The sequence below is a fragment of the Aspergillus nidulans genome, chromosome V, assembly GCF_000011425.1.
Source record: "Aspergillus nidulans FGSC A4 chromosome V".
In the NCBI taxonomy this organism is placed as follows: domain Eukaryota; kingdom Fungi; phylum Ascomycota; class Eurotiomycetes; order Eurotiales; family Aspergillaceae; genus Aspergillus; species Aspergillus nidulans.
In genome coordinates, this window is record NC_066261.1 from 2,720,379 (window position 1) to 2,744,056 (window position 23,678).

Here is a 23,678-nt window from a genome sequence, read left to right on the forward strand (position 1 = left end):
CAAGTTTCAGAGTCTTTCAGCGGGGAAATTATGGAGTTGGCTGTGCTCGCAGATCCTCCTTTTCCTCCCCGAAAGAACTACTCCCAACCTCGGCCCCACACCGAGCCGGGGGGGGCGCAAGCCCAAACCCTATGTATCAGATAGATTAACGACCGCTGTCTGTTAAGGATACTTCAGGTCTATATGTAGTTTACTGATCGGAGCCTGTGAAGGACTGTAGAAGGTCATTACACACCCTTGGCTATTCTAGGGGTTGTGGGTCAATCACCTCAGGCCCCTCTCTCACCCAAACTAGCATAACAACCTCCTGCGTAACCTGCTACGAAGTCGAAGACGGAGCCAACTGCTGGCTCATGTTAACCGAGATATTTGCCTATCTGAACCAGACTGGATTCGTCAACTGGCGCTCAGCTGTGGGGTCCGACTGCACGAATCACTGGTTGGGCCCAATGTTCAGCCGACGCTGGATATTATAAGCGGCTGTGCGAGTATTATCTTCTCCAGAGCGGGGATAGGTGCTACTCCATTGAGCAGACCAGTCGATCACTTTGACAGATTTTTATATGTGGAGTCCGGCTGTTGGGGATGATGCTTCGTTATGTTTGGTATTCTGCCTGCGTCGGAGCTTCTTGATTCTCAATAGGCTAGAAATATGGACTCTGCGGGTAGTTCTGTTCATTTTCTTGAGTTGTAGCTGCCGACATTAATGCGTATAGATACCATAAGGTACTAGTGATATTTACATGGTGCTGGAAGCCTCAAGAGCTGGCCCTTGCATAGTCGTTTCCATATTATACTAGAAATAGTGTTTGTTATTTGTGGCTTCTCGAGTAGCAATCAGTTTACGAAGGCTGCCTGTGAAGTACCAGCAAACAGAAGGCCAGTAAACCTGCGAGCAAACCTCCCGGGTTCACGAGTACGCTCTGGTATGCTCTTGAGACCTGCAACACTGAGTGCAGCCTCTTATTGGGCCATTTATCCAGTCGGTCAAGGTTCTTCATACCTTATGTTCTTCAATACAATCAACACACACTTTATGGAAAACATGAATAAGCTGCTTGATGCCTGTCCCATTGTCGCACGATAGAAGCAAACAGATTTAGAGATTGCACATTATTTTGAACCTCCTGAGACTGAAGCCATATCCAGCCACTCTGGGTTACTAGCGCTTGGGTACCCAATCCAATTTGCAAGCCTCTCCAGATCAGGACGCGGGCAAAACTTTGATGCCGGGCTCATTCCAGCAGTTCCAGTGGCTTTGACTCATGAACAGGCATTTTCCTGTGTGGGCAAGTTCGAATCCGGAACAGTAGATCATGATTCGACGGACCTATGCTCAACCCTGCCCTTTGCCCCGAAAATTCTATATTCGTTGCCGCCGTCGTCCTACTCAGTCCATTCAAACAACCGACAGCCCACGGAGTTCGCGGCATCGTAGGAAACATAGCCAGGCTGGAATCAACCTACTCGTCGCGCCCCAAAGAACCACGGATCTGCAGTCGCCTGAACCAGTATACAGCTGTGTTGCATGCATCGTATGACTTCAAGCGCGAGAACAACTTCGAGGGGACCTCATTGAATCTGACCTTTAGGGACTGCCGATTTCCTCTCGAGACTGGCCTGTCTCGCAAAATTGACTAGAATGTCCTTGTTGTGGTGTGATTTCTGTCCTTGAACGGGGCGCATGGGTAGCGGACTTGGACATCCTCTGCATTGATTCGAAAATCTGTCTCGCGTTGTGAAAGATTGTGACAGACATGACCATGACCCTGTGGCATAAGATCGTAGTACGACTACACATCCATTGATAGCTGGGACGAACTTCTTGATATTCCGGAGAATGTGGTTGTTTTTCGCGCTCATGAAAATTGGGCGGCCCGCCTGGCAGCTGTCAGTATCCTGTATCAACAAGGACAAGGACAAGGGCACAGTATTGCATTGTTTGGCAACAAGAAAGTCTGTTTCAAGCCTTGAGGCTGAAAGGGAGGATAATGTGGATTATCTGATGGGTCATGAGTCACTGCTACCCTCTGTATCGACTAGGGCTACTCTATCCAAGTCCGCTGATCGAGAGCGAGTCTGACCTATGTGCAGCATGAATGGAGTGGACTCAGGGTTGATACTGGTAGCCATCGGAGTGTCGCAGAAGACTCATCTCTACTTCTTTCGAGGATATCTTCAGAACCCGGCTCATTATCCGTATCGCTCGAGTGATAATTAGTTTTACAGATCACTGCTAATGTGTTTTATTCAGACTGTCCTGTTTCTAATGGTACTATTGCCACGACTGTGGCCAAAGAAAAAATGCCGAACGGCCGGGGTGGAGTACTATTTGGACAGTTCTCGTGAATTGATTAAATTGACGTTCACAGTTTTCCTTGGTCATGCTACAAGAAAGAGCTGGAAGCCAGAGGGGGGATATTGCTGTAGATGAGTTTTCAAATATGGATGGAAAATTATGGCACGCTACCCCTAAGACGAGTGAGAGTGCTCGAAGTTTTGTCCATTCTTTAATCATTGCAGACGATTTTACATTGGTTTTTTCTTATTACGATCATATGACCTAATATTTTGCAGGTTGGCACATGATATCACCGGGACATGTAAGCCACGGCCAGAATAATAAAAAAAAGAGAGTAGAAACTCAGTGCAGAGAATAATAACTAATGCGTTGTACATATAATAAAATTACACCAAAAAAATACAGACACACCAGAAAGTATACTTTGAACGCGGTTTCAGGTGTTAGCTACTCTTTGCCTGATATGGGCAATAGTCCCTAGAGCCCAGAGAGTTACCCCTTAAAAGTCCCCTTCTTGAGTCCAATCTGGACTCGCAGATTGAAGTCTTCAAGCCTAGAGGAGAGCTCCCTAGCAAGCTCGATCTTGAGCGTCCCCTTCATCCCCTTGCTCTCAAAGACCCTCACCTTCTGTCTCCCCAGAGCAATAGCCTCATCCCACAGATCGTGCTGAGCTTGAGAAAGCCGGAGCATATTTTTCGCCTTCTCAATCTCCTTCAGCGCCTGCCACGCCCTGGCCTGGGTATCCGTTAGCTCAGCAGTATACTTCTCGATTGCCACGGCAGTCATGTTTGGATCCGACTTGGAGCGCTTGCGCTGTGGGCCTATGTTCGCTTGCAATGGAGAATTGTCAATATTAGCTCCTATCTCAGCGGTATTGGACTCAGAGTCTTTACTAACGGCCTGGTAGGAAGAGAGGCCTGTGCCGTTAAATTGGATGTCTTGGTCCGTTTCGACCCGAAACTGCGTCTCGGTGATCTCCCCTGGGTAGGTAGCATCGGCGTTCCTGGGATCTTCTGCTGCTAAACTCGAAGACATGAGAGTAGACATGGATGTGTAGAGGGCCCTAGCGAGCTCGGGGCTGTCAGGCGTGGTGGCTGGGTCAAGCAAGTGCTCGCCGTAACAGTTGTCAACTGCGGGGGCATTGCAGAAGGGGCAGTAGACTTCATTTTTCGTAGACATAATGGATAGTTGGCCTGGTTACAGTTGATTCTGTTTCTTGGATGAAATACTGGTGATTTCGGCGAGGTGATGGTGTCGTGTTGCTGGATAAGGTATTGCCTGGGTTTTAATAGCGAGATAGGGCTGACGCCATTATCTATCAGGTGTAAAGGGAATAGCAAAACAATAGTTTCTACTTTCTTTGTTCGATAAGAATGGCCATAGAAAACCCATTGTATCTACAGGATGCTTACCTTTATATGAACAGGACTCAAGGCGTCTAATCTTGAACCAAATGATAATCGCTTTGAGTATGGACCCTTTGATTCCCGCAGGGTCTGATAATGTTGCAAGATTCACAGGCATAAAGCGCCCGCGTTACTTTTTGTTGTGGAATATGCTCAAAGGGGAAAGGGCAGGAGGAAACTGCATCAACTACACCAACGTAGCCTACTAAGGATCGGATGCCATATGACGATTGACACCTATCTTGTTGACGATAGATTCCTTCATTGCCTTATTCTTACTCTCTTGTTTCCCCCCTCAAACATATATATACAGAGGGTGAGAACCTTCTAGAAACAGGCGATGTCCGGTCAATCGACCGGAGATCACGTGGCCTCATATTTCCGTATCACTTTTCCTTCTAAATTCATCCGGACAATCAATGTTGGGATGCTGATGGGTGAAACGATGCGTGTATGCCGAATGGGTGCTTGGGATAATTGGGATTTTTCTCGAGGCCACAGTGAAAATAGCTCGGTCCGGGTTATTAGGTAATCAAGATGTAGACCTGTAACAGCAGGCCTTTGATTACCACGTAGTATGCTTACAGAGAATCAACGCTTGAATCATGAATTTTGAGATACTATGGTAGACCTAAAACTCTTTTTCGAGCGTGGCCAGGAACGGTTCGCGAAAAGCCACGGGCTGGCGAGGCCATCCTGGACGTGATGCCGGCAATGTCTTTATAAAACTGGGCATACTCTCATCGACGCAGATTGTCATATCTGCCTTCCAAATTCTCTGGCGATACGTATACTAGCAGGGCATGCCGTGTCTTGACTAACTCACATACTGCTCAGCCAATTGAGCTACTGCGCGACAACCATCCTCTAAAGATAACCCTACCGACCTGCCTTCCGTCGCAAGGGCTTGGGATAGCCCATTAAAAAAGAACATCCCGCCATGTCTGGTCCGCCCCGGCACGCAGGCTTGACCACAGCTAATGACGATCAAGGCTAGCCCGGAAACGTGTATAAAATCCCGCGCACGCGAAACCAGCCATACTCCAGCGTACATCCTAAAATATACTTGATAAGCCTTATGCTAGCCGAGGTGAGTCCACGAAGAACACAAAGCCATTCATGGAGCGGTGCGGACGTCTGATAGAAGTTGTAGTACGCATTAGTATCTAGCTGAAGTATTACTTTGAAGTACATGTACGGAGTACATTTGCGGCTGCTCCATATTTACCCCGGCACCGAATAAATCTCCATCGTCTTAAATTGTGTGGCATATTGTGTGACCAAAATAGCTTCGGCGCTTAGACCATCTCAATTCTCCCCTCAGGCGAGGCGATGGCATAACTCGCCGGCCTATACTGCTGGCGGAAAATGAGGTGAGGAACTAAGCAGGATGTGTCATGTGCAAAAGTCAAGGCATGGTACGCCTTAATGGAGAATATAGTATAAGAAAAATACGCCTTTTTCGTAACCTTGCCTCCACTCATTCTGGAAGCTCAGCAAAACCAACTCAAATATACGGACCGTTAACCTAGGCGGAATTTCTCGGTATCACCGTTAGGAATATGAACAAATGAAGGTCTGCTTTCCCATACTACCGCAAGCGGTGATTTACTTGTATAAAAAGTAATATACAATCTAGCCCAATAGAGCAGCTGAAAGAAGTCGTAGCCTTTGAGCTGCGGTAATAGCAGAAGTGTATGTGTACTCCGTATAGTGGAATCAAAGCCATCGTCCAAACCAGGTCAGAACCTGCGTAACCGAGTCCTCCAGATATTTCCTTTCCTGTGGGTCATCCGGGTTGCCTCGTACTGCGAAACCATGGCGGCCAGGCTTATACTCGTGATGCGCAATCCCCGGGACCTCACGTCCAGATGCCTTGTTATCTGCATGCACACCCTTCACCATATTCATCTGCTTGAAGTCAACCAAACTATCCTCAGCCCTCCACCCAAGGGATACAGGAACAACCAGCGTTTTGTCATCATCCGGGATAGCCAAGTGACTCGGATGAAGCGCCACGAGCGCATCGACAAGCGGTACTCGCGCACCATCAATGTCGATCATATTCTCTTCCAGCCCGGCTCCAATTGCATACTCTCCAACCCAACAAAAGCCTACCATTCCAATCTTCATCCCCTTCCTCTCTCTCCTCAAAGCGCGTAGGAACTCCATACAGATGGCATCTGTCGGCCCCTGGCGGTGCCTATTCTGCCAGTTGAAGAAAGAAGGTATACTGGCCAACAGCCCCGTATACTTCCGGAAAACAGACTGCTTCGTTGCATCAACGGGGATGAGGTGCTCGGCCATTGATAGCGGGACACGATCCCCCTTGAAGAAATCAGGGAGGTAGTCGAGCCACTCGCCGGATTTGGCGTAGGCATCGGCGATGAGTTTATTATTGGGGAGGGACAGGCCAAAGACATCAGAATACATGACTACTATTGCATAAGGGGTGGTGCGGTTTCCAGTCAGGTAGGTGTTTAGCCCGTGGATTGTTTCTTTAGTTCCGGCTGGGAGACCAGCGTGGATTGAACCCTGTTCACCTGAGTATGTTTGAAGGATCCCTCGCGGTAAGTATTATCGAAATAAATAGTGGTACCTTGATGCATTCAGTGCAGGAGTCGCTAGCCATGGTATACAATCAATAAGGTTGTGCTGGGCTGTGCTGCGATGCGGCCTGCTGCTGGTGGAGAGGTCGAGCGTAAATCTGGTCAAGCAGATGGCAAGCAAGCTTTAGGCTGAGCCTTAAAAGTGATAACTCGTGTGGTATAAGTCATCACGAAGTAGCGTGTTGCTTTTTCTGCCTACCGGGTGATAGCTGATAGTTTCAGCAATAGAAGCATTGCCCCTCTTCCTCTTCATCCTTTGTCCAACTTTGGGCACAACAGCCGAGCTTGAAATGGCCTGGCCAATGTGCTGCTCACATTTAATGATACCTAATCCTAGGGAGCACTAACTAAAACTAGACAGGTGGCCGTGCATTGGTAGATATCTGGTTAGCTACTCGGAAAGCAGTTAGGATTGATCCTGAGATTCCCCCAGAAACCACTGAACGAAGGCCCAGCTATATAACGCTAAGACCTTTGATCCATATGGCTAAGGTAACTGCTATGTATCACAGACATGATTGGTATAATATGATTTATTCAACCCTGGAGCACTACACCATTCACCAGTGATCCCTTCATCACAAGCCATCCGCACACCTTACTATTTCCCCATTGTTAGACGTCAGATTATGTCCAGGTTTCACTAGCAATGCCGTCGAATTCCGCTCAGTAGTCTGGATCGCAACAGAAAATGACTACCGGTTAATGTCATGAGTCGGAATGAGCTCGGCGCAAAGGCGCCGATTTCTGACATGTTGCATATTTTTATAGGTAAGCCTACTGAGAACCCAGCGCGTTAACGTCACCTAGCGCTGCTATTGTCGTGATACTGGGATATTCTCATATGATCCCCTTGTGGCGCCAAAAAGGTCAGGAATCAGATCGGCAAATTCTACCCTCTCCCCGCTACCCAAACTTCTGAGCCATGAGGTTGCTTCTATACCTTTTTCTTAGCTTGCAAACCCTTACAAATCTGCCAAGTACATCGGAAAGCTTCGCAGATGCGACGGGGTTAGCGTTCGTGCAGGACTACCATATTTGCTATACCGAGCTCGGACAGTGAAACACATAATTTTTCAGTTGAAAATGTAGAGTAAAGCCCGGCATGAACGGTTCAAGACGGTAGTCGTTCCTTCCTGCTATGTTGTTATGCTGTTCTATTGTCAGCCGCGATCGTGTTTCCAAATCATGATGCTTGTTTCAGTTAAAAAGGAAAGAGTAACCCATGGGCAGCCCCTTGATAGATAGCATAGAGTGTCTGAAATGGCATCATTTCTTAGGATATCACGAAGTTTATCACAGCGACGCAGCTAGGCTAGAGTCGCTGAACAATCATTCTTAGTCAGGTACGAGCATAAATCGCCATGCAGAAAACGCGTCTATTAAGAGCAAAGTGAAAGTGCTTTCACGGGTAGACTGGGTGTATACGTGAATACTTATTTTTTCGTATAAGAACAAGGCATACGTCTTCAAATCAAGCAGAAGGTCGCATCTCTGATCCCCCGTTTCTTCTTATATGACGATGCCTCGCCATCCATCATACCATGCACGTAACATTCCCCGATCATCTCATAATAGTCTTCGTGGCCCGTCTTTTGCTCACTACGGCGCAGCAAAATTGGAACGCTGCAGCCGTTAATAATGCACACCTTATCGCCCTTCTTCGCCTTGTATGGCACTAAGGAAAGTGAATGGCTCGGAGGAATATTGCTCAAAATGGCCAGCCTTCTCGAACAGACAGTCCTCAGCACCCGCTCCAGATATTCTCTGACGTGGTCGCGGTTGTCGGTCCGCATTGTCTTCTCTACATTTAAGTCGCCGTTCGGGGGCCGACGTTGGAAGGCCCGTTGGCATACCGTCTTCCAGAAAGTCCGGGCACGCTGGCCCATTGCGTCACGGTTCCCAACTAGGGTTTTCCAGAACGGATCGGGCGGGGCTGTGTGAGGATCTGTCCAGCCAACGAACTCGTTCCATTCTCCTGGTACGACCCCGGAGGCTGCGGGGGATGTTTTGTCCTTTATTGTGTCTAGTTCGAAGCCGGTGACTGTTAGACATGGCCGATTATCCTCGGTCTCGCCAAAAGACCAGAGGGCTGGGGCGTTCTTAGCAGCTCTGTAGAAGCCCTGGCCCGGACGAGGCCCGCCGACCAATGGATCTGCCCTAACGCGCACGTAGACACCGTCTCCTGCTAAGCTAAATGCACTGTTTGACATGGTGGGGACCCATGATGGGAGCGAGGGGTCGGTTGGTGCCCAGGGGCGGCAGATCATGTTTAGTGAATTTGAGGCTCTGAAGGTGAAACTGAGCACGTCCTTACAGACCTCATGAAGGGGTTTTGTGTAGTCCACTGGGATACGTGAATCTATATAGCTTCTCTCTATGCGCTTTAGCGCCTTGTTAAGCATAGCTTCCTCTCGAGTGGATGATGCGGAGCTGAACGACGCGAATCTACCCCTAGGTTCCAGATGCGGCGTCTGTGGATGTTGAAGGTCACTGGGATGGTCAGGTGCAGTCTCGGTAGTAAGAGTTGACCCAGATCTCGGAGGAGGGTGCGATTGGTCTGGCCCTGACACCAGAATACCTGGCACCCCGCCGCTGGTGTGAACAGAATCATCATTGTTCGGCACAGCGTCTGAATGAGGCTGATCTAGCTTCAGGCGCGTAGGAGGCACGTCATCCTGAGCGCTCGAACGTGAGAGTGCTCGCTTATGTCCGTGGAAGTTCGTGGATAGCGCGGGGCCCAAGTTCCCATTTCCAGCTCGAAGGTCAACCGAAGACGATCGCCGGCGCAGCTGAGAGAGATCTGCAGTAGTCGAGGACAAATGTTCAGTTATCGGACTGAGTGGACGCGGAGACGACGTCAGAAAGTCTCCGTTGAGGACAGTGCTTGTTTCTTCTGGGACTTTGAAACCAGGTTTTGCATCTTCCGCAATCGAGATGATGGCATAAACCGCGTCGCGCGGCTCCGACGTATTGAACATGTGCAAGCTGCACAGTAACTCCTCCAGAGGAAGTGATCTGCCCAGGATAACACCATTATCTTCCTTGCTGAAGATATGGCCGGCGAGATCAACGAGTCGCGCAGCTGCGGACTCGCCCAAGTCGCCAAAGTGGTGTTCATCATAGTTGAATACCGGCGAGGTGCGGCACATGTGACGAAGTCGTGTCGGTGCGCTAACAAAGAACGAAGTCGCATTGGCAAAGACGTCCCAGGAGATTGACTCGCCACCGCAGTAGACGATGGCAGTTTTGGCAAGCGCAATCTCCTGGATAATCCAGCGTCGACTAAACCAGGGCCTCGTGATAATTTTATAAAGAGCGGCCCAGTCCTTCGCCAGGTTCGCATCAGTCATCAAGCTATCGGTGTCATCGTCCTGGAGACGATTTTGTATGAAATGAATGGCCCTGGAGCTCTCGTCCTTTTCAGGCCCGAGCCATACACAGACCCTTTGCGCCTGACTATAGATGCGCCACATTTCTTTGACCTGGCCACCCTTTTCCTCTTTATCCTTTTGATTTATGCAAAGCGCGTCGACCCAGAGGTAACGAGGGGAGCGAGGCTGGCGAAGCTGGAGCAGGGCGGCTTTGAGGCTGGGGTAAACCTTGACGGTATGAAAATCGTCGCATTGGATTATGTTGAGGGATTGTTGGGGCTCACGAGACTCCCACGCATATGACAAAGCCTCGTATGGCTCAGGATCGGGTGCTCGATCACCAGGGGGCCGTTCGCTTTGCATGCGAGGCGTATACAATGTGCGGACTTCAAGATTGCAGTGCAGCTCATTGCCGGCTTCACCAGCATGAACCTTCAGGAGGCGAAACTCACCCCGTTTCAACTCCGAATAGAGCATGTCAAGCAGCACGCTCCGTCTAAGAAAGCAACTTTCGACTGATTCTAGCAACGAATAGTTGGGCAGGTATACTCAGCGTTAATCAGTGATGTATTGGTTAACTGGCGACCAGTTTGTCCCTATATGATGTCGGAGAGATGAGATTCCAGAGCTTGTTAGTGGAGGGAAATAAAGGAAAAACCAGAACATCGCGGGCGAGCAATGGCATCGAGCCTCATCTTACGCACTGCCTCGCGAGCATCGCGTCGCCGCAAATTGCGCAAGGCTCAAACGCAGGACCAGGGAGAAAATGATAAGGGCAAAGTGTCAGCACACAATCTTCTCAGATGATCAGCGTGTCGAGGGCTGAAAGGATTAGTCCTACATCTTATTGGGCCTCCTCACCCTATAGAGTTCGGCAAACTCAACCCCATAAGGGATCGACCATGTTCTTAGCCTAATGAATAATAGGACTGCCGCCGAAATCAAGCCTTCAGGATTCACTGATCGCATCCTGGCTTAGTTGGAAGGCTGTGCAGCGGTTCTTATGATGGCTCAACCAGCCTGCACCGCCCCTCTACAAAACTATGAAATGCCAACAAAGCGCTTAAGCAGTGACTATTGCTAGTAGACATCTGTTTTTGCTCACCACAGCGAGTGCTATCTTCGACTGGACCGCACGTACACGAATATTACGCATCCTGGAGAGGAATGTATATTCCCCGCACGGTGAGCATCCCCACAACCCCACCAAAAGCCTCGTCTTATCTAGAACCTCTGCAGGCGGAATCAGGTGCTTCCGCGATAATATCCAGACGACAGCAAACATCCATGGCTGACTTTCTCCCCGGCGTCTGCTTGGACGCAGCCGGGCTGGTCACGATTGCTGAAATCACAGCCGTCGCCCGGCGAACCGCACTAACCGGCACGTCTGTGCTCTCAGATATGTTCATCCTCTGCCCTGGACTGCATCGCCAACAGTCAGCTCCGGAGCTCAGTAAGGGGGAGTACCCCGCCGTTGCCGCCATGACAACTGGGTATATCTTCCGAGTAGAAAATCCTGCAACAGTCTGCTTTCTCCAAAGGGTAGGGAAGACGGGCCATCTGACGACCCTTCATGTTTCCTCCCCAACAACATTTAATGAACAGAGCAAGAAGAACGCACAAAAGTCGGCATCAGTAACATGGAGGCAATATCTGTCTATTTTGCAGGTGCCCGGCATGATTCCCGCTCTGGGATCGCGCGAACAACCAGTCGTTCCAATAGCGTATACATGCGCCGTATGCGTAACAATCGCCATGCTTATTGTATATCTTTGGCTTCAGGATTGGTGGGGTGTATTTTGCCTGCTCTCCCTTGTTCTCGCGCGACTATGCAACATCCTCGTCATCCAACGCCGATGCCGCGAGGCGGGGTGGAAAGGAGCTCCCGAGCCAGGCGTTCAAGGTGATCTCCTTGTCCTCCTAAGCGGCGACTGCTGGGTGCGTATCCAAGGCGCAGTGGACGACCTGAAAGCCATCACCGCGGGCCAGTGGATGCGAGACCGGAGCGTCGGCGAAGACGTTGTATCGGCAGTTGCAACTCTTCTCGTATACGTCAGCGCGGTGCTGGTGTGCAATATCAGTAAGACTGGGCAGGTTTTACTGCTTTCTGGGATGATTGTGTCCGCTGGGCTGTTGTTTTTGGCCAATGCTGCAACTGCCACAATGAACATGAACGGCAGGGAAATTCGGGTCGTCAAGGTTTCGAAGAGGTATTTTCGTCGGCGGGACCTGGCTGATGAGCTGATATGAGAGACTGGAAGAGCAGATTGGGCGAGGAAGTTGGGCATGATTGTGGGTGACCCATCGACGATGGAGGGCGAAGGAGTGAATATAGTCGATTCGAAGGACGAGGCCGTGACCTTGTAGGGCTTGATATCGGTCTAGAGAGGTTGAAATGGTCCGCGTCATTGCCGCAACTTTTTGCCGTGAGTTGGTAGGAAAAATGGGAAACGGGAAACGGGAAACAAGTACGGATGGCAGGGTGACTCTTGCGTCTATGAAAAGTCACCGCGTTAGGACTTGAACCTTCCCTTAATGATGGCGATGATGTCCAAAAGGGGAATGCGTTACAAGTCCAATGTTCTGTTGTTGATTTTCATCGGCGTTTCTTGAACTAGCAGGACTTTTACCGTTCTTGATGGTGTAATTCATAGTATTTGAACGACAAAAGGTGTCCTAGGTCTTTCCGTATGCCGTCATCCATGACACATTCCTAGAGGGACAATCAGGAGATGACCACATTATCGGGAAGACTACAACTCGTATATATATATAACGTAGAGGGAGGATGTAGTTTTCTCCCCCATTCTCTTTAAGTTTGTAATAATCGTTAATGCAAATCGCCAGTTGCAAAGGAACTGCCTACGCCCGTTACATTATGGCAAATCTCGAAATTCGGAAAGCCCGTTGAGCACCCAAAGCTTAGCCTTCTCAGCAGAGAAGCACGCTACGGGACCTAACTTTTTGCATAGCTTTTGACATCGACTGGGTGACTAACGAGCAGGCCAGATATGTTCGCCGTTGGTGACATCACATATCATCCATATCGATCTTTGTCAAGGATTCCAGTGCAAGCAGAAGCGGTTGCTTCAAACATTGAGGCGAGTATTAGAGGTGAGGCAGGCTAGGCACATACTGTAGCGAAGAACAGAGAAAAACGCTAGTCCCTCCTGTCGGGCAATCGATGGGGACAGGGCATGTTGGAGGGTGGTCCCAGTAATTTCAACCTCGACTATATCCCCATCTTTAAGAATCTGACGAGGCTTCTGGAATATACCAACGGCAGCAGGGTTCCGGTCATCACTATCGTATATGCTGGTATCGTGGCGCCTGCAAATTGAGATTCACGGCTCAGTGGATGTGTATAGAAACAGCGAAAGGGCCCTGAATATGGCTTACTTTGGCTCATCCAACTCAGCATTCGCTCTGCAGAAAAGACCATATCGTCTCTGATGAGAGTGTTTTTCTTCACTTCTCTGTTGATCCGGGTTATCAGGGTAGCCGTTGCCTTTGCCGCGTTGTAGATATGTGGGCTCGCAAGAACTGGCCCTATCGGTGCGAACTTATCGAATGCTTTGGCGTAGAAAAATTGGCCGCCGGACTGTTCAGGGAGTTGGAAGAAGCGGCAGGAGGGGTCATTGCCGGTGGTGTATCCGAGGATATAAATCTTCAGATGTGATGTCTCGAAACCCGCGTGAAGTAACGAATACAAGCTCTCCCTGTGACTCTGATGTTAGTACGGTTTTTGTCAATGGATGCGGCCGGTGACGCACTTCATAGTTGGGAAGATGTGAGGCGCAAAAGCGGCTCACGAGGATCGTTTCGTTTGGTGCTGATAGTGTGCCGAAGGCTTGGTCCATAACGGGGGATTGGAATGGATATTAAGCTGTTTCCTTGTAATCAGCTACTGGCTATGGTCATGGACGCTGGATATCATGCCTTGGCCTCTTTCGCGCGGCTCTTGTAGTTGAGGCCCATACAGTAGATTGGAAAATTTGTCTGTGGAATGGGCGGCAGAAGCTGTTCTAAGTTAATGATTGTTGAAACTCTCAGAATGAAATATTGCATGTGGTCTATACCTTGGCTACAGTCGCCTGCTTTGGGTTCTTATCCCCCAACAAGTCCTCAAGAGTAAAGAATGAGTTGACTAAGGTTCCAATGTCAGGATTAGTCGAGTTACATTTTGTGAAGTACTCTTCGCCTTCCTCTGTACCAAAGTGAAAGAGGTATTCGAATGTGGCCATTGTGCGTGACCCTGGAGTGTCGCTGAGTTGTGAGACAAAAAAGCGCAATTTTGGAGACTGGCAAGATTTTCCACCAGACGAATACTTAACTAGCTGTGAATAAGACTTTGTTAAAGAGAAAAAAAAGCCTTCTCCTGGTCCTGAAGGGCGAGTGAGTTCTGGGGCACTAGCGGAGAGTCACCCCGCGGAATGGCTTCATTTTCTATAACCCTAAACTCAACTTGACATCTGAACATGGCGGATGATCCACCAGAATCATTTCGTCCGGGCATCCTCACATGTAATAAGCAAGGGCTCGGAAGGGCCAATCTACTTCATGAGACTCTCCTTCCTCGAACAACCAAGGCAAAACTCAGACTTTCTTTGCTTGTTGTACTTATTTCATCTCCTACCACAGCTGTGATAACCCCCCAGATTAAGCGTTCCCAATGTCTCTTTCGATGCTAGACGTGATTTCTTTGCTTCCAAAGAACTTGCAAGACTGGATCTTTCCGCCATCAAACATTCCAACTGTCCAAAATAACCCATCGAAGGTCCAGTTAAGCCGTATCGCGCATGTTTATTTTGAGCACAGTGATCTGGACGCTTTGACAGATTTGCCAAAGACTTCGGATTTGTTGATTTAGCGCGCAAGGGGACGACAATCTACTACCGTGGCTATGGCAAAGACCCCTACATATACGTCACCTCTTAGAGCCTCAATTCAAAATCCCGGTTCAACGGTGCAGCCTTCATTGCAAAGGACCAGGAAAATTTCGACAAGGCCGCAAAATTACCCGGGGCTATCCGCAAAGCCCTAGATGATGCTCCCGGAGGGGGAGAGATGATCACGTTTGCGCGTCCCAACGGAACCTTCCTGTACGTGGTACACGGCCAAGCCATGCGGGAGATAGACAGTAAGAGAGAACCACCAACGGCAACACATGAAACGGAAGGTCCGTTCAACTAACCCTTTGACAAGCCTCGTAAAGGGCCAGTTCTAACGCTACCGCGAAGGCCCTGTCCTGATACACAAACTCGGACACTACGGCTACGTGTGCAAAGGATTTTCAAACCGAGTTGGAGTTCTCCTCTGGGAACTTCAACTTTGTCCTTTCTGATATCTTATACCTGCCCCAGTTTCCTGACAAGGAAGTCATGACCTTCATAAATTTGGAACGGCGAAGAGTATACCGATCACCATACGTTTTCTTGCAGCAGGCTCCGGCGACGGTGCGCAAGACCTATGTCCATCATACACCGTTTGAGGTGGCCGACTTTGATACGCAGCTAATGGGGCACCATTTATCTTGCGAAGAAGGAATGGAAGAGCGTGTTGGGAGCTTAGTGGCATATCTTAGGAGCCAGATCTTCGATTACTAGAATGATAGTTCCAAGTTCAAGATCGAGCATTATGCCGATGGAGATGTGGTGAATCGGGATAATCCGACGACGAGAGAACTTGTTCGCCCATTGTCTGTTTGGGGTCGTGAGTTACCTAGTGATCTTGGGGACAATAAGGTGAAATGACGGCTCTGCCTTCTGCTATCCCCTGTTACTGTACTGCTTTAAGGTACGTAGGTGAGCTCATTCAACGTGACGGGTAATTCGTTATTACTCTTCTTTAGTAATCTGCTGAAATATATGTGCTATATATAACAGTTTTATGCTATATCAAATCTCATGAAGCCCTATTTTGTGTTCATTTGTGGCGTCTGCAGACCGAAACAGATTGACTACCAGAAACTCAGACCTACATTTCCCGGGTATTTGCTTGTATGATTTCACAAAGCCCTCGGTTGTAGGCTGCACCTTATGCAAGAGTGATGTCTGATCATTTCTTCCTCGGTAATCGCATTTTGCTTCATGTGTATGAGGCAACGGATCGCCATGGGTAACCGGCGCCGGAGGAACTAGGAATGTAGCGGCAATTTGTAGGATCAGTCGTTGTTCCTCAGCGGATCTGTACAAGGACACATGTTACCACCAACGTCAAGCACTTTATTAGTTCCACTTGTGGGGCGAAACCAACTTTAGTGACTAGATGTAATTGCTGGAAACTAGTTCGAGCCTTCAACCTAGTACTACTAAGAGCTACTAATCTTTGCGCGATAAGCGCTTTACTAGTTTTGGAATTACTGGAGCGGCCCAAGGCCGCATGCCGGGGCTCAGCGGGCTTCTGCCATTTGGATTCGAGGCTTACCCATGCCAATGTTTTAAGTATTAAAGAGACTTTTCGGCCCATTTCGCTTCTGTCGGCTCATCTTTGCTCTGCAGTGACCCGGTCTAGCTTAGATCTCTTCGGTATCAGCTTTTGAATATACGCCCAAAGCCAAGCTTGGTCCCCGTTCAAACACCATATTCATAATTTCTGTTCTTTCTCTCCATAGCACAACAGCTCGGTCTACTCATGTTCGCTCTAATCACCGGCTGCAGCAGCGGAATTGGGAAGGACCTCGCAATTGCTTTTGCAGCCAAAGGCGTCACCGTGCTTGCTACTGCACGACGTACCGAATCTCTCAGCGACTTAACGAGCCAATATGACAACATTGAAGCTCTTTCCCTTGAGCTCGGCAACCCAGGCAGCATTGAAAAGTTAAGGGACGCCGTATTGAAGCGCACAGACGGTCGTCTCGATTTCTTGGTCAACAATGCCGGAACGCACTACGCATCGACCGCGGTGGATCTGGAGATTGAAGAAGTCGCGAAGCTCTTCGAAGTTAACGTCTTTGCTGTCATGCGCCTGTGTCAGATCTTCGTGCCACTCCTTCGCCGCGCACCTCGTGCGCGAATCGTGCAAATTGGTAGTGTGACTCGGAGCGTACCGGTTGTTTGGCAAGCGCCGTATAATGCATCGAAGGCGGCTCTTAGTCAGTATTCCAAGACTCTTCGACTGGTATGACAGGCAAGAGCGCCACGCATGACGTGGTCAAATCTACTCATCGCTAACTGATCTTTAGGAGCTGAAGCCTCTTGGAATTGAGGTGATTGAGATAGTGACCGGGTTCGTGCAAAGCAACATCCTCCATCATGGACTACATGCTCCAGAGGATTCAATCTACCTTCCAATCAAAAGCACAATAGAGGTTATCAAGTACCGAGGGAACAAAAATGGCATGTCTCCACAGGCGTATGCTACCTCTGTGGTCACACAGCTCATGCAGCCACGGGTGAGCCCTGAAATCTGGGAAGGCGCTTTGGCGAAATGGCTTCGTTTGCTCGTTACGTTCCTTCCGTTGCAGCTATTCGTAAGTGGTCCTTTGCAGCGCTGACGCCTGTGGCTCTGTTCCTGTCTGACTGGAACTCTTTCATAGAACTGGATTCTCTTCCGACGCTTCAAGCTTGACCTGGTAAAAGCTCGATTAGACAAAGATAAGCATTGTAGGTAGGGTAACATGCATGGCCTACCGTATCGGGCTTGACCGTCTCGAACATGTCCGTGCGGTCTACTCAGACTGGGGAACCGTCAGCAGCGAGGATATGTGAGAATGGAGATGGATTTGGTGGTGCATTTATCGTCTAGACTGCTACACCAATCTGTCTTCCGGTATGCCATACCTGATTGATCATGGCTGCATCGGAGCCTCTTTTATGGGAAGCAACACTCTCCCCAGGACCCCATGGAGAGCTTACCCCGACACTTCTTTCTCCTCTTAGCGCAGAAAAAATAACCAAGATCCTTCGAATTGTTCCTTCTCAGCCCGATACATTTCTGAAAAACGTAAACACAATCATGACTGCTACCCTACGACAAGTCGGGCAGGTTGTCCGTATGCACTTAGTTCGCTCATCACAGGCCACTGTTGAGCAGCTACTAGCTACCATTCGTATCGCTCTGCCTCCGGGTTGGCTCAATACCCGACGTAATGCATTTGCCAACGAGTCACATAACGACTACCATGTGCGCATGCTGACAGTGCTTCATCTCCGCATGGCGCAGTTACTCCTCGCAATTGTACGTTGTAGCCAACAGCAAGGTGCCGACGAATGGTTGGCAGGCTGGGGGCGGATTATCGAGCCGTGCCAGGATATAGCCTCAACCGTGGAGCGCTGGTATAGCGCATTTTGTCTTGCAGTTGATCCAGCAGTCAGCTTTACTTTATTCATTGCACTTATCTTCCTAGATCTGCAAAAGACACGATGACTACGGACTTCAACAGCACGACCGCAAACGAGCCTAGCTCAAGCATCGTCGATTACCACATCACGATCGTCCGTCTCCAACTCGAGCATTTTGCACAGATTTGGACATCGCCGAAGCTCTCGAAACATAAGCTAACCTCACGCCAAAGCATAAACAACCTAAGATCTGCTCATATAACTAATGAGATTTGCGCTAACTAGTATCTTTCGAAAGCTTCCATCAATCAGTCTCGGGCCCGCTCACCCATGTCCATATTGCTCTGATATTGTCGCACTTTGAAGGACCATTACATCCCAGGTGGCTGCAGTTTCTCTCAACTGCACATGCCGTTCTGGCAGTCTTCTAGTCTACCTTCGAGATTAGGCTGGTGCTGTTTTGATGCAGCAGCTTGTATACAGACTATGGTTCAAGAAAGTGATGCCAGGATAACAGAAAGTGAACTGATCATCAATCGCTTGTTCAGAACAAAGCAAGTAACTCTTGATGCGATATTTATCAATTCCATAGCTCATTATTCCAAGGTGCATTTCGTGATATGCGAGACTGCACTAGGCTAGGGTTAAGTATCACATTGACCATAGAAACTAAGGCAGGCTCCTCCTTCACCCTAGATACTGCGGCTCGCACATGAAGAGCTGCATAGCCTTCCGGTGGTCGGCCACGTTGTTTGATATTTGCTAAGGGAAGTATTTACTCGGAATCGTTGCTGATATCTAATCTTGTCATCCAACATGGTGATAGATTTGGTCTATTTCGGGGGACCTACAAACTAGCTCGTATTAAGCTTAACCTAGTAGGTATTATGGCTTAAGATCCTAGATATTATTAGTTTCCTTGACGGAGATAAGCATAATCCGATTATCACATAGTATATAGAGACACATTGCAACGCATGTGGCTGTCGACAGGCTTCCTTCAGGGAAGGAGATCTGATAATTGGGAGAGCGGAGCAAGGGCTCAAGAAGTATAACATGGCAAAGGCAGTACTCTATATTGATGCTAGTGGTACTCAAACAAATATTGGTAATACGCGAATCCTCTACGTCACAATTTTTGCAGTCTTTGCGAAGCGAGTATTTAGAAACCGTCCTGGTCTGGCATTATCATGGCATTGAGAAATGTGACCTATACGTAGTAAGCTCCGCTCTGAGCAGCCTTGTGGGAATCTTACAAATGGTTCAAGGGTGCTGGTGAGATCAACTATCCTTTCCTGACCGTCTTCAGCTGTAAAAATCTCATCATCCACTTGTTTGAAAGCATGGTAATTTCGTAACCTCAACAGCTAGATATCCCGGTGGTCTGCGGCATAGCCCTAATTTTGTCAGCTTACAATTGTATTAAGTTCTTTACAAAGTTATCGAACCTTTGGCTTTGTCTTCCACGCCCCCTCTTGGTTGACATCAGCAAATGCTTTCGCAGCGGCTTCCGTTCATTCTGCGTTGTCGGCAAGAAAATGCTCCTGAATGGTTCCGAGCTCAACGCTTGACGCCATTCGTCAGATCTCTCGTCAATGCTTTGGCGCAGAAGCGATAGGGTCGGTGGCTCAGGGGCCCAAAGGCCACCACCAACGTACGACGATCCGGGATCAAGGTGGATATAGTAGCAGGCATATGGTCTTCTCTTTCCAGTGCGAGAAAATGCAGCAAAAAGAAGTGAGACTGGGAAATAGCGAGACTGAATTAGCATGATACCGTTGCCAAAGACAAAATGGGTGATAACTCAACTTTGTATAGTCTTTGGTCCTTGCCAAAGCGAATTTCTCGATATTACCAAGAGCTTTCATACATGGGGCTTATCAATTCAACTACTGTCATAAAGCTGCCCTTGAACGTTAATCGTGAATGGCAGGCTGTAACGGTGGTTGTTTTGGGGTCATATGCAAAAGACAATATCACAAGGTGGCAGTTCACCATCATTGCTTCTTCGGCCCCTTCAAAGCACACCCCGCATTTTCCGGTTTACTTGGGAGTACGTACGGATGTTCAATACCTTAAGGTCCTGGGAGGTGTGCTCAGACAAGATTTCATGGAATTGGCGATAAGTCCTTTTATGATGAAGATTTCGAACGTCTCTAAATTTCAGACTCATTTCTACGTTATCTTTCCAATCGGCGGTTTCAATGCTGAGATCATTCTCTTCCTCTTAAGAACACTGCGGCGTCCCAGCCTGCGAAAAGCAGCCGGCGAGAGAAATTTCCTGTAGAACGTTCACCATGCCTGCCATATCATGTGACCATCGGTGGCTAGCCCTGCCCAGCCGGCTATGTACTGAGATATAACAATAGCTTCACACGTGGAGAATGAAAATGGCCAGTACTGCTCTCATGGATGGCCGCATGGATTATGGGCTTATTGTAAGTATATACCTATCACAATATGGGAAAAGCGCTGAGGCCTGACTGCCATGGTTGGCTTCTAGAAGCCATCTATGTCGGCTTTCCCTTGCAAGGTTCTGATGGGTCCCTTCACGTCATATTTCAACACATCAAGTCTAATCCTTCTCCGCATCCTCCAAGCTCTGCTTCTCGTTCAACCGCGGGTTGCGGATACAAAGAGCAAATCCAATAAGGGGCACTGTCAAGCAAAGCCCCGTAATGCAAAGCAGCCGCTGGGTATCCATATACGCGGCAATAACGGCATCGCGATCTGGTGTTCCAACTGGGTTGCTCAGTGCGAACGCGAACGGGTCGGCGTACACCTGCGATGCAAGCGTAGAGTTCCCGCCGAGCTGGCGAGTAAGGTTGGGGAGGAGGGTTTGCGACCAGATCGCACCAGATATAGAACCGCCGAGTGCGGAGCCGATGTTGTACGAGGAGAGGAAGAGGGCGGTTACTATTGCGAGGTCTGGGATTGGGTTAGTATAGTCAGATGGTTGGAGTCTTTGAATCCTTACGCTCGTGCTTTGTCGCCGTCTGGATACTTGCTTGAGCTGGGTAGGGAAACATTCCGCCCGCTTGACGTACATTAGTAATAGTCGATCAACTGGTGAGAGAACGTAAGGTTTAGGGCAAGTCATGGGCTCACCAATCCCTAGAACCACCTCCCCGGCCACAATCCCGGCGTAACTATCCCCGCTGGGGCCTCCCCGAAAGCGATAGAGGATTCCAAAGGCAACTGTGAAAAGAAACGTTCCGGCAACAATGAAGGGTTTCAGACGTCGGATCTTTATGACGATTGCCCCGAGGATGCAGCCCGTTATGACTGAGGCAAAGCTAATCACGCGAGTGTCAGCTCATCACAGCAAAATAAAAACATAAAAAGGAAGTTTTAAACAATAAAACGCAGAACGACGAGGCCAGGTTGGCTGTGCTCGTGGGGACTGAGTACCTATACAAAGACGAGATTCGAGTTGCGCTGAGGTTACTCTCATCAAAAGAAACCATTAGAACGGTATAGAGATAGTTTCCTTGAAGAGACCATGCTTAAAACCCTCTGTTAGGACAGAATCTCGGCCTTCTTGACAGGTGAATTCCTACCGGTATTAAGCATAATGGCAATGCCAATGGCCCCATAGACAGCCCTATCTTTCAACAACTGTAGCCTTCGTTAGTGCACTCCAATCCCCAGTAAAACCAAAGTTTAGTCCTCACCTTGAACGGAACCATAGGATACCGGCATTTGCTCTCCCATACAATCCACAGCGGGACACAGAGAACCCCGATCACTAGCGGTGCGATGATCTTGGCTTGCTTCCACTGCTCTGCGTTGCCGCCAGCAAGGGTGAAGGGCACCAATATCAGAGCAAATACGGCGATCAAGAGGATTATGCCGAGCACATCCATGCGCCAGAAGACGTCGAGAAGAAAGTGCTTGAGTCCGTGGGTTTCGATCAGGCTCGGATACGCCGTGATCTTCTTGGCTTTTGAGTGGCCGTATAGCAGGATGAGGAAGAGGGGGATCGAGCAGACTGTCCAATCCATGGCTGATCAGATCCCCATCCACATAAAAAATAGATAGCTGAGACCAGCTTGACTATCAAAGTTGGGATGGAAGCGCACGTACCAGGGAAGATGATGGCAAACATTCCAATTCCCCAGCGCCAGCTTGTTACTTTGAGCACAGCGTCTGTCACATTTCCACCGATCCAGGTGTTGATCTGGGCATCTGGTTAGCCAGCCGCACTGAAGATAATCGTCTAACCAGGCGCAAGGAGTCTCACAATGAACGGCGTGGCAGGTATGTATGAGAAGAGAAGACGCGAGCGGGTCGATGTAGTATCCCCAATCAGAACCTCCACCAGGAACATGATCCCCGTGTACCCGATCTATACTGAGTGTCAGTCCTCCTGAATGAACCCAGACCAACAAACGACGACGGCGAAGGCGACAACGAACCTGATAAATCACCGCACCCGCGCAGAATGTCTGCACATTATCAGCAGCCGTCTCAATGACGGTCCCTTACCCGGCCAATCCAGGTTAGCGTGGTCATTGCTAAGCAGGCATGTTAGGGCAACATACCGAGAGTATAGAAGAACACCGAGAAGAAAATCAACTCCACGCGACCGAACATGTCGGCGATCTTCGCGGCGGTCGGCTACCGTTCTCGTCAGTCTCTCATATCAGTTTCTTCCAAAGAAGAAGAGTATTGGGTTCTAGCGATGGGTTTGCGTACCTGCGCCGCAGCCGCAATCACATTCCGCAGCACCTGTACCGTCGAAAGCAGGCTGTGAGTGGCATAGCTCGCCGTTGCGCGGGGCTAATATATTATCATCTCAAAGTTAGCAACGACTGACCAGGACGAGCTTTGGATGGGAACGCTGAGGTATGTACCTGATACGTATTCCGCACTCCGCCATCAAGACCATAAACATAGGCGATGAGCCATATCCCGAAGAACATAGCAATGCGCCCATAGCGGCCAAGCTGAGTGTTAATCAATTCGATGCGTCTGACACCGGGACTCATTTCCCGGGCGTCCAAGTCCGACTGAGGAAGGTGAGTGGCACGGTTAGCCTCTGTGTAGCCGGGCGGGGGCTCCGGCGCTGCTGTAGAGGCCTCCTGCGCTCCCTTGTTCTCCCAAGCCGCGGCCATCCTGGCAAATTCGAGTTGATTGAAGCCTGAGTAGATATCGAACAGGGGAAAAAAATAGCAAAGAAAAAAAAAAGATGGGACGAGGTTGAGATAACCGGAATGAAGGCAGATTACATGAACAGGGTTGATTAATAGCTTGGCCTGCCTTGACGCGTTGGAATGGCCACAACCCACATCACCCAATCTTATCAGATCATCAGATGAGCAACGGGTTCAGGGTCCGAGTCAGAAATTAGGTAAAAAATCTCTGCCCGTGCCCACCGCGGCGAATCACCGCCCGCGGCGGCTCGTATTCGAGCGACGGATGCTCTTGGCTTGGGAAGACAGGGTGGGAAAAGAGAATATCGTCCGAGACAGCCCGATGCAGGGGACCTTTTTTGCAGGAAGCTCATCTCAAGCCGGTGGTCCAGACTGTTCTCCTCTGAGAGTACCGTCTGTTGGTAGCAGTGAGGCTCTCCATCCATCGTCCTGCAAGACTTGGAGATATCATTTACCATTCCGGCATATCACGCTATTCGGACATCTACCGGTCCTACTTGGCAAGTATTGGCCTCCTTGCCAACCCATTCAACAACTGTTAGACCCCTG

The 23,678-nt window shown here is 49.2% G+C and overlaps 7 protein-coding genes across 7 annotated transcripts, besides 2 other annotated features; 2 read left to right on the forward strand and 5 right to left on the reverse strand.

Annotated features, from left to right (window-relative positions):
• Window positions 1-10,580: part of a sequence feature (contig 1.94 1501..523724(-1)) that runs on past the window's edge.
• On the reverse strand, window positions 2,645-3,481 carry ANIA_05385 (uncharacterized protein; the record flags this gene model as incomplete). The annotated part of the gene is made up of 2 exons (XM_657897.1): window positions 2,645-2,663; window positions 2,799-3,481. The coding sequence occupies 2 exons, from the start codon at window positions 3,479-3,481 to the stop codon at window positions 2,645-2,647; spliced, it is 702 nt and encodes a 233-aa protein (XP_662989.1).
• Window positions 5,428-6,340, reverse strand: ANIA_05384 (uncharacterized protein; the record flags this gene model as incomplete). The annotated part of the gene is made up of 2 exons (XM_657896.1): window positions 5,428-6,243; window positions 6,308-6,340. The coding sequence occupies 2 exons, from the start codon at window positions 6,338-6,340 to the stop codon at window positions 5,428-5,430; spliced, it is 849 nt and encodes a 282-aa protein (XP_662988.1).
• ANIA_05383 (HET domain-containing protein) lies at window positions 7,735-10,168 on the reverse strand (the record flags this gene model as incomplete). The annotated part of the gene is made up of 1 exon (XM_657895.2): window positions 7,735-10,168. The coding sequence occupies one exon, from the start codon at window positions 10,166-10,168 to the stop codon at window positions 7,787-7,789; it is 2,382 nt and encodes a 793-aa protein (XP_662987.1). The 3' UTR covers window positions 7,735-7,786.
• Window positions 10,581-23,678: part of a sequence feature (contig 1.93 620..340023(-1)) that runs on past the window's edge.
• On the forward strand, window positions 10,797-11,941 carry ANIA_05381 (uncharacterized protein; the record flags this gene model as incomplete). The annotated part of the gene is made up of 2 exons (XM_657893.2): window positions 10,797-10,876; window positions 10,931-11,941. Exons 1-2 carry the CDS (start codon window positions 10,859-10,861, stop codon window positions 11,939-11,941), a joined length of 1,029 nt encoding a protein of 342 aa, XP_662985.2. The 5' UTR covers window positions 10,797-10,858.
• On the reverse strand, window positions 12,781-13,935 carry ANIA_05380 (fumarylacetoacetate hydrolase family protein; the record flags this gene model as incomplete). The annotated part of the gene is made up of 4 exons (XM_657892.1): window positions 12,781-12,815; window positions 13,091-13,410; window positions 13,504-13,577; window positions 13,771-13,935. 4 exons carry the CDS (start codon window positions 13,933-13,935, stop codon window positions 12,781-12,783), a joined length of 594 nt encoding a protein of 197 aa, XP_662984.1.
• ANIA_05379 (SDR family oxidoreductase) lies at window positions 16,325-18,095 on the forward strand (the record flags this gene model as incomplete). Its single annotated transcript, XM_657891.1, has 5 exons — window positions 16,325-16,810; window positions 16,875-17,162; window positions 17,229-17,295; window positions 17,670-17,869; window positions 18,039-18,095. 5 exons carry the CDS (start codon window positions 16,325-16,327, stop codon window positions 18,093-18,095), a joined length of 1,098 nt encoding a protein of 365 aa, XP_662983.1.
• On the reverse strand, window positions 20,549-23,090 carry sit1 (putative siderochrome-iron transporter Sit1; the record flags this gene model as incomplete). Its single annotated transcript, XM_657890.1, has 12 exons — window positions 20,549-20,901; window positions 20,951-21,010; window positions 21,082-21,269; window positions 21,385-21,463; window positions 21,534-21,591; window positions 21,648-21,964; window positions 22,060-22,153; window positions 22,217-22,321; window positions 22,392-22,421; window positions 22,462-22,490; window positions 22,672-22,755; window positions 22,793-23,090. 12 exons carry the CDS (start codon window positions 23,088-23,090, stop codon window positions 20,549-20,551), a joined length of 1,695 nt encoding a protein of 564 aa, XP_662982.1.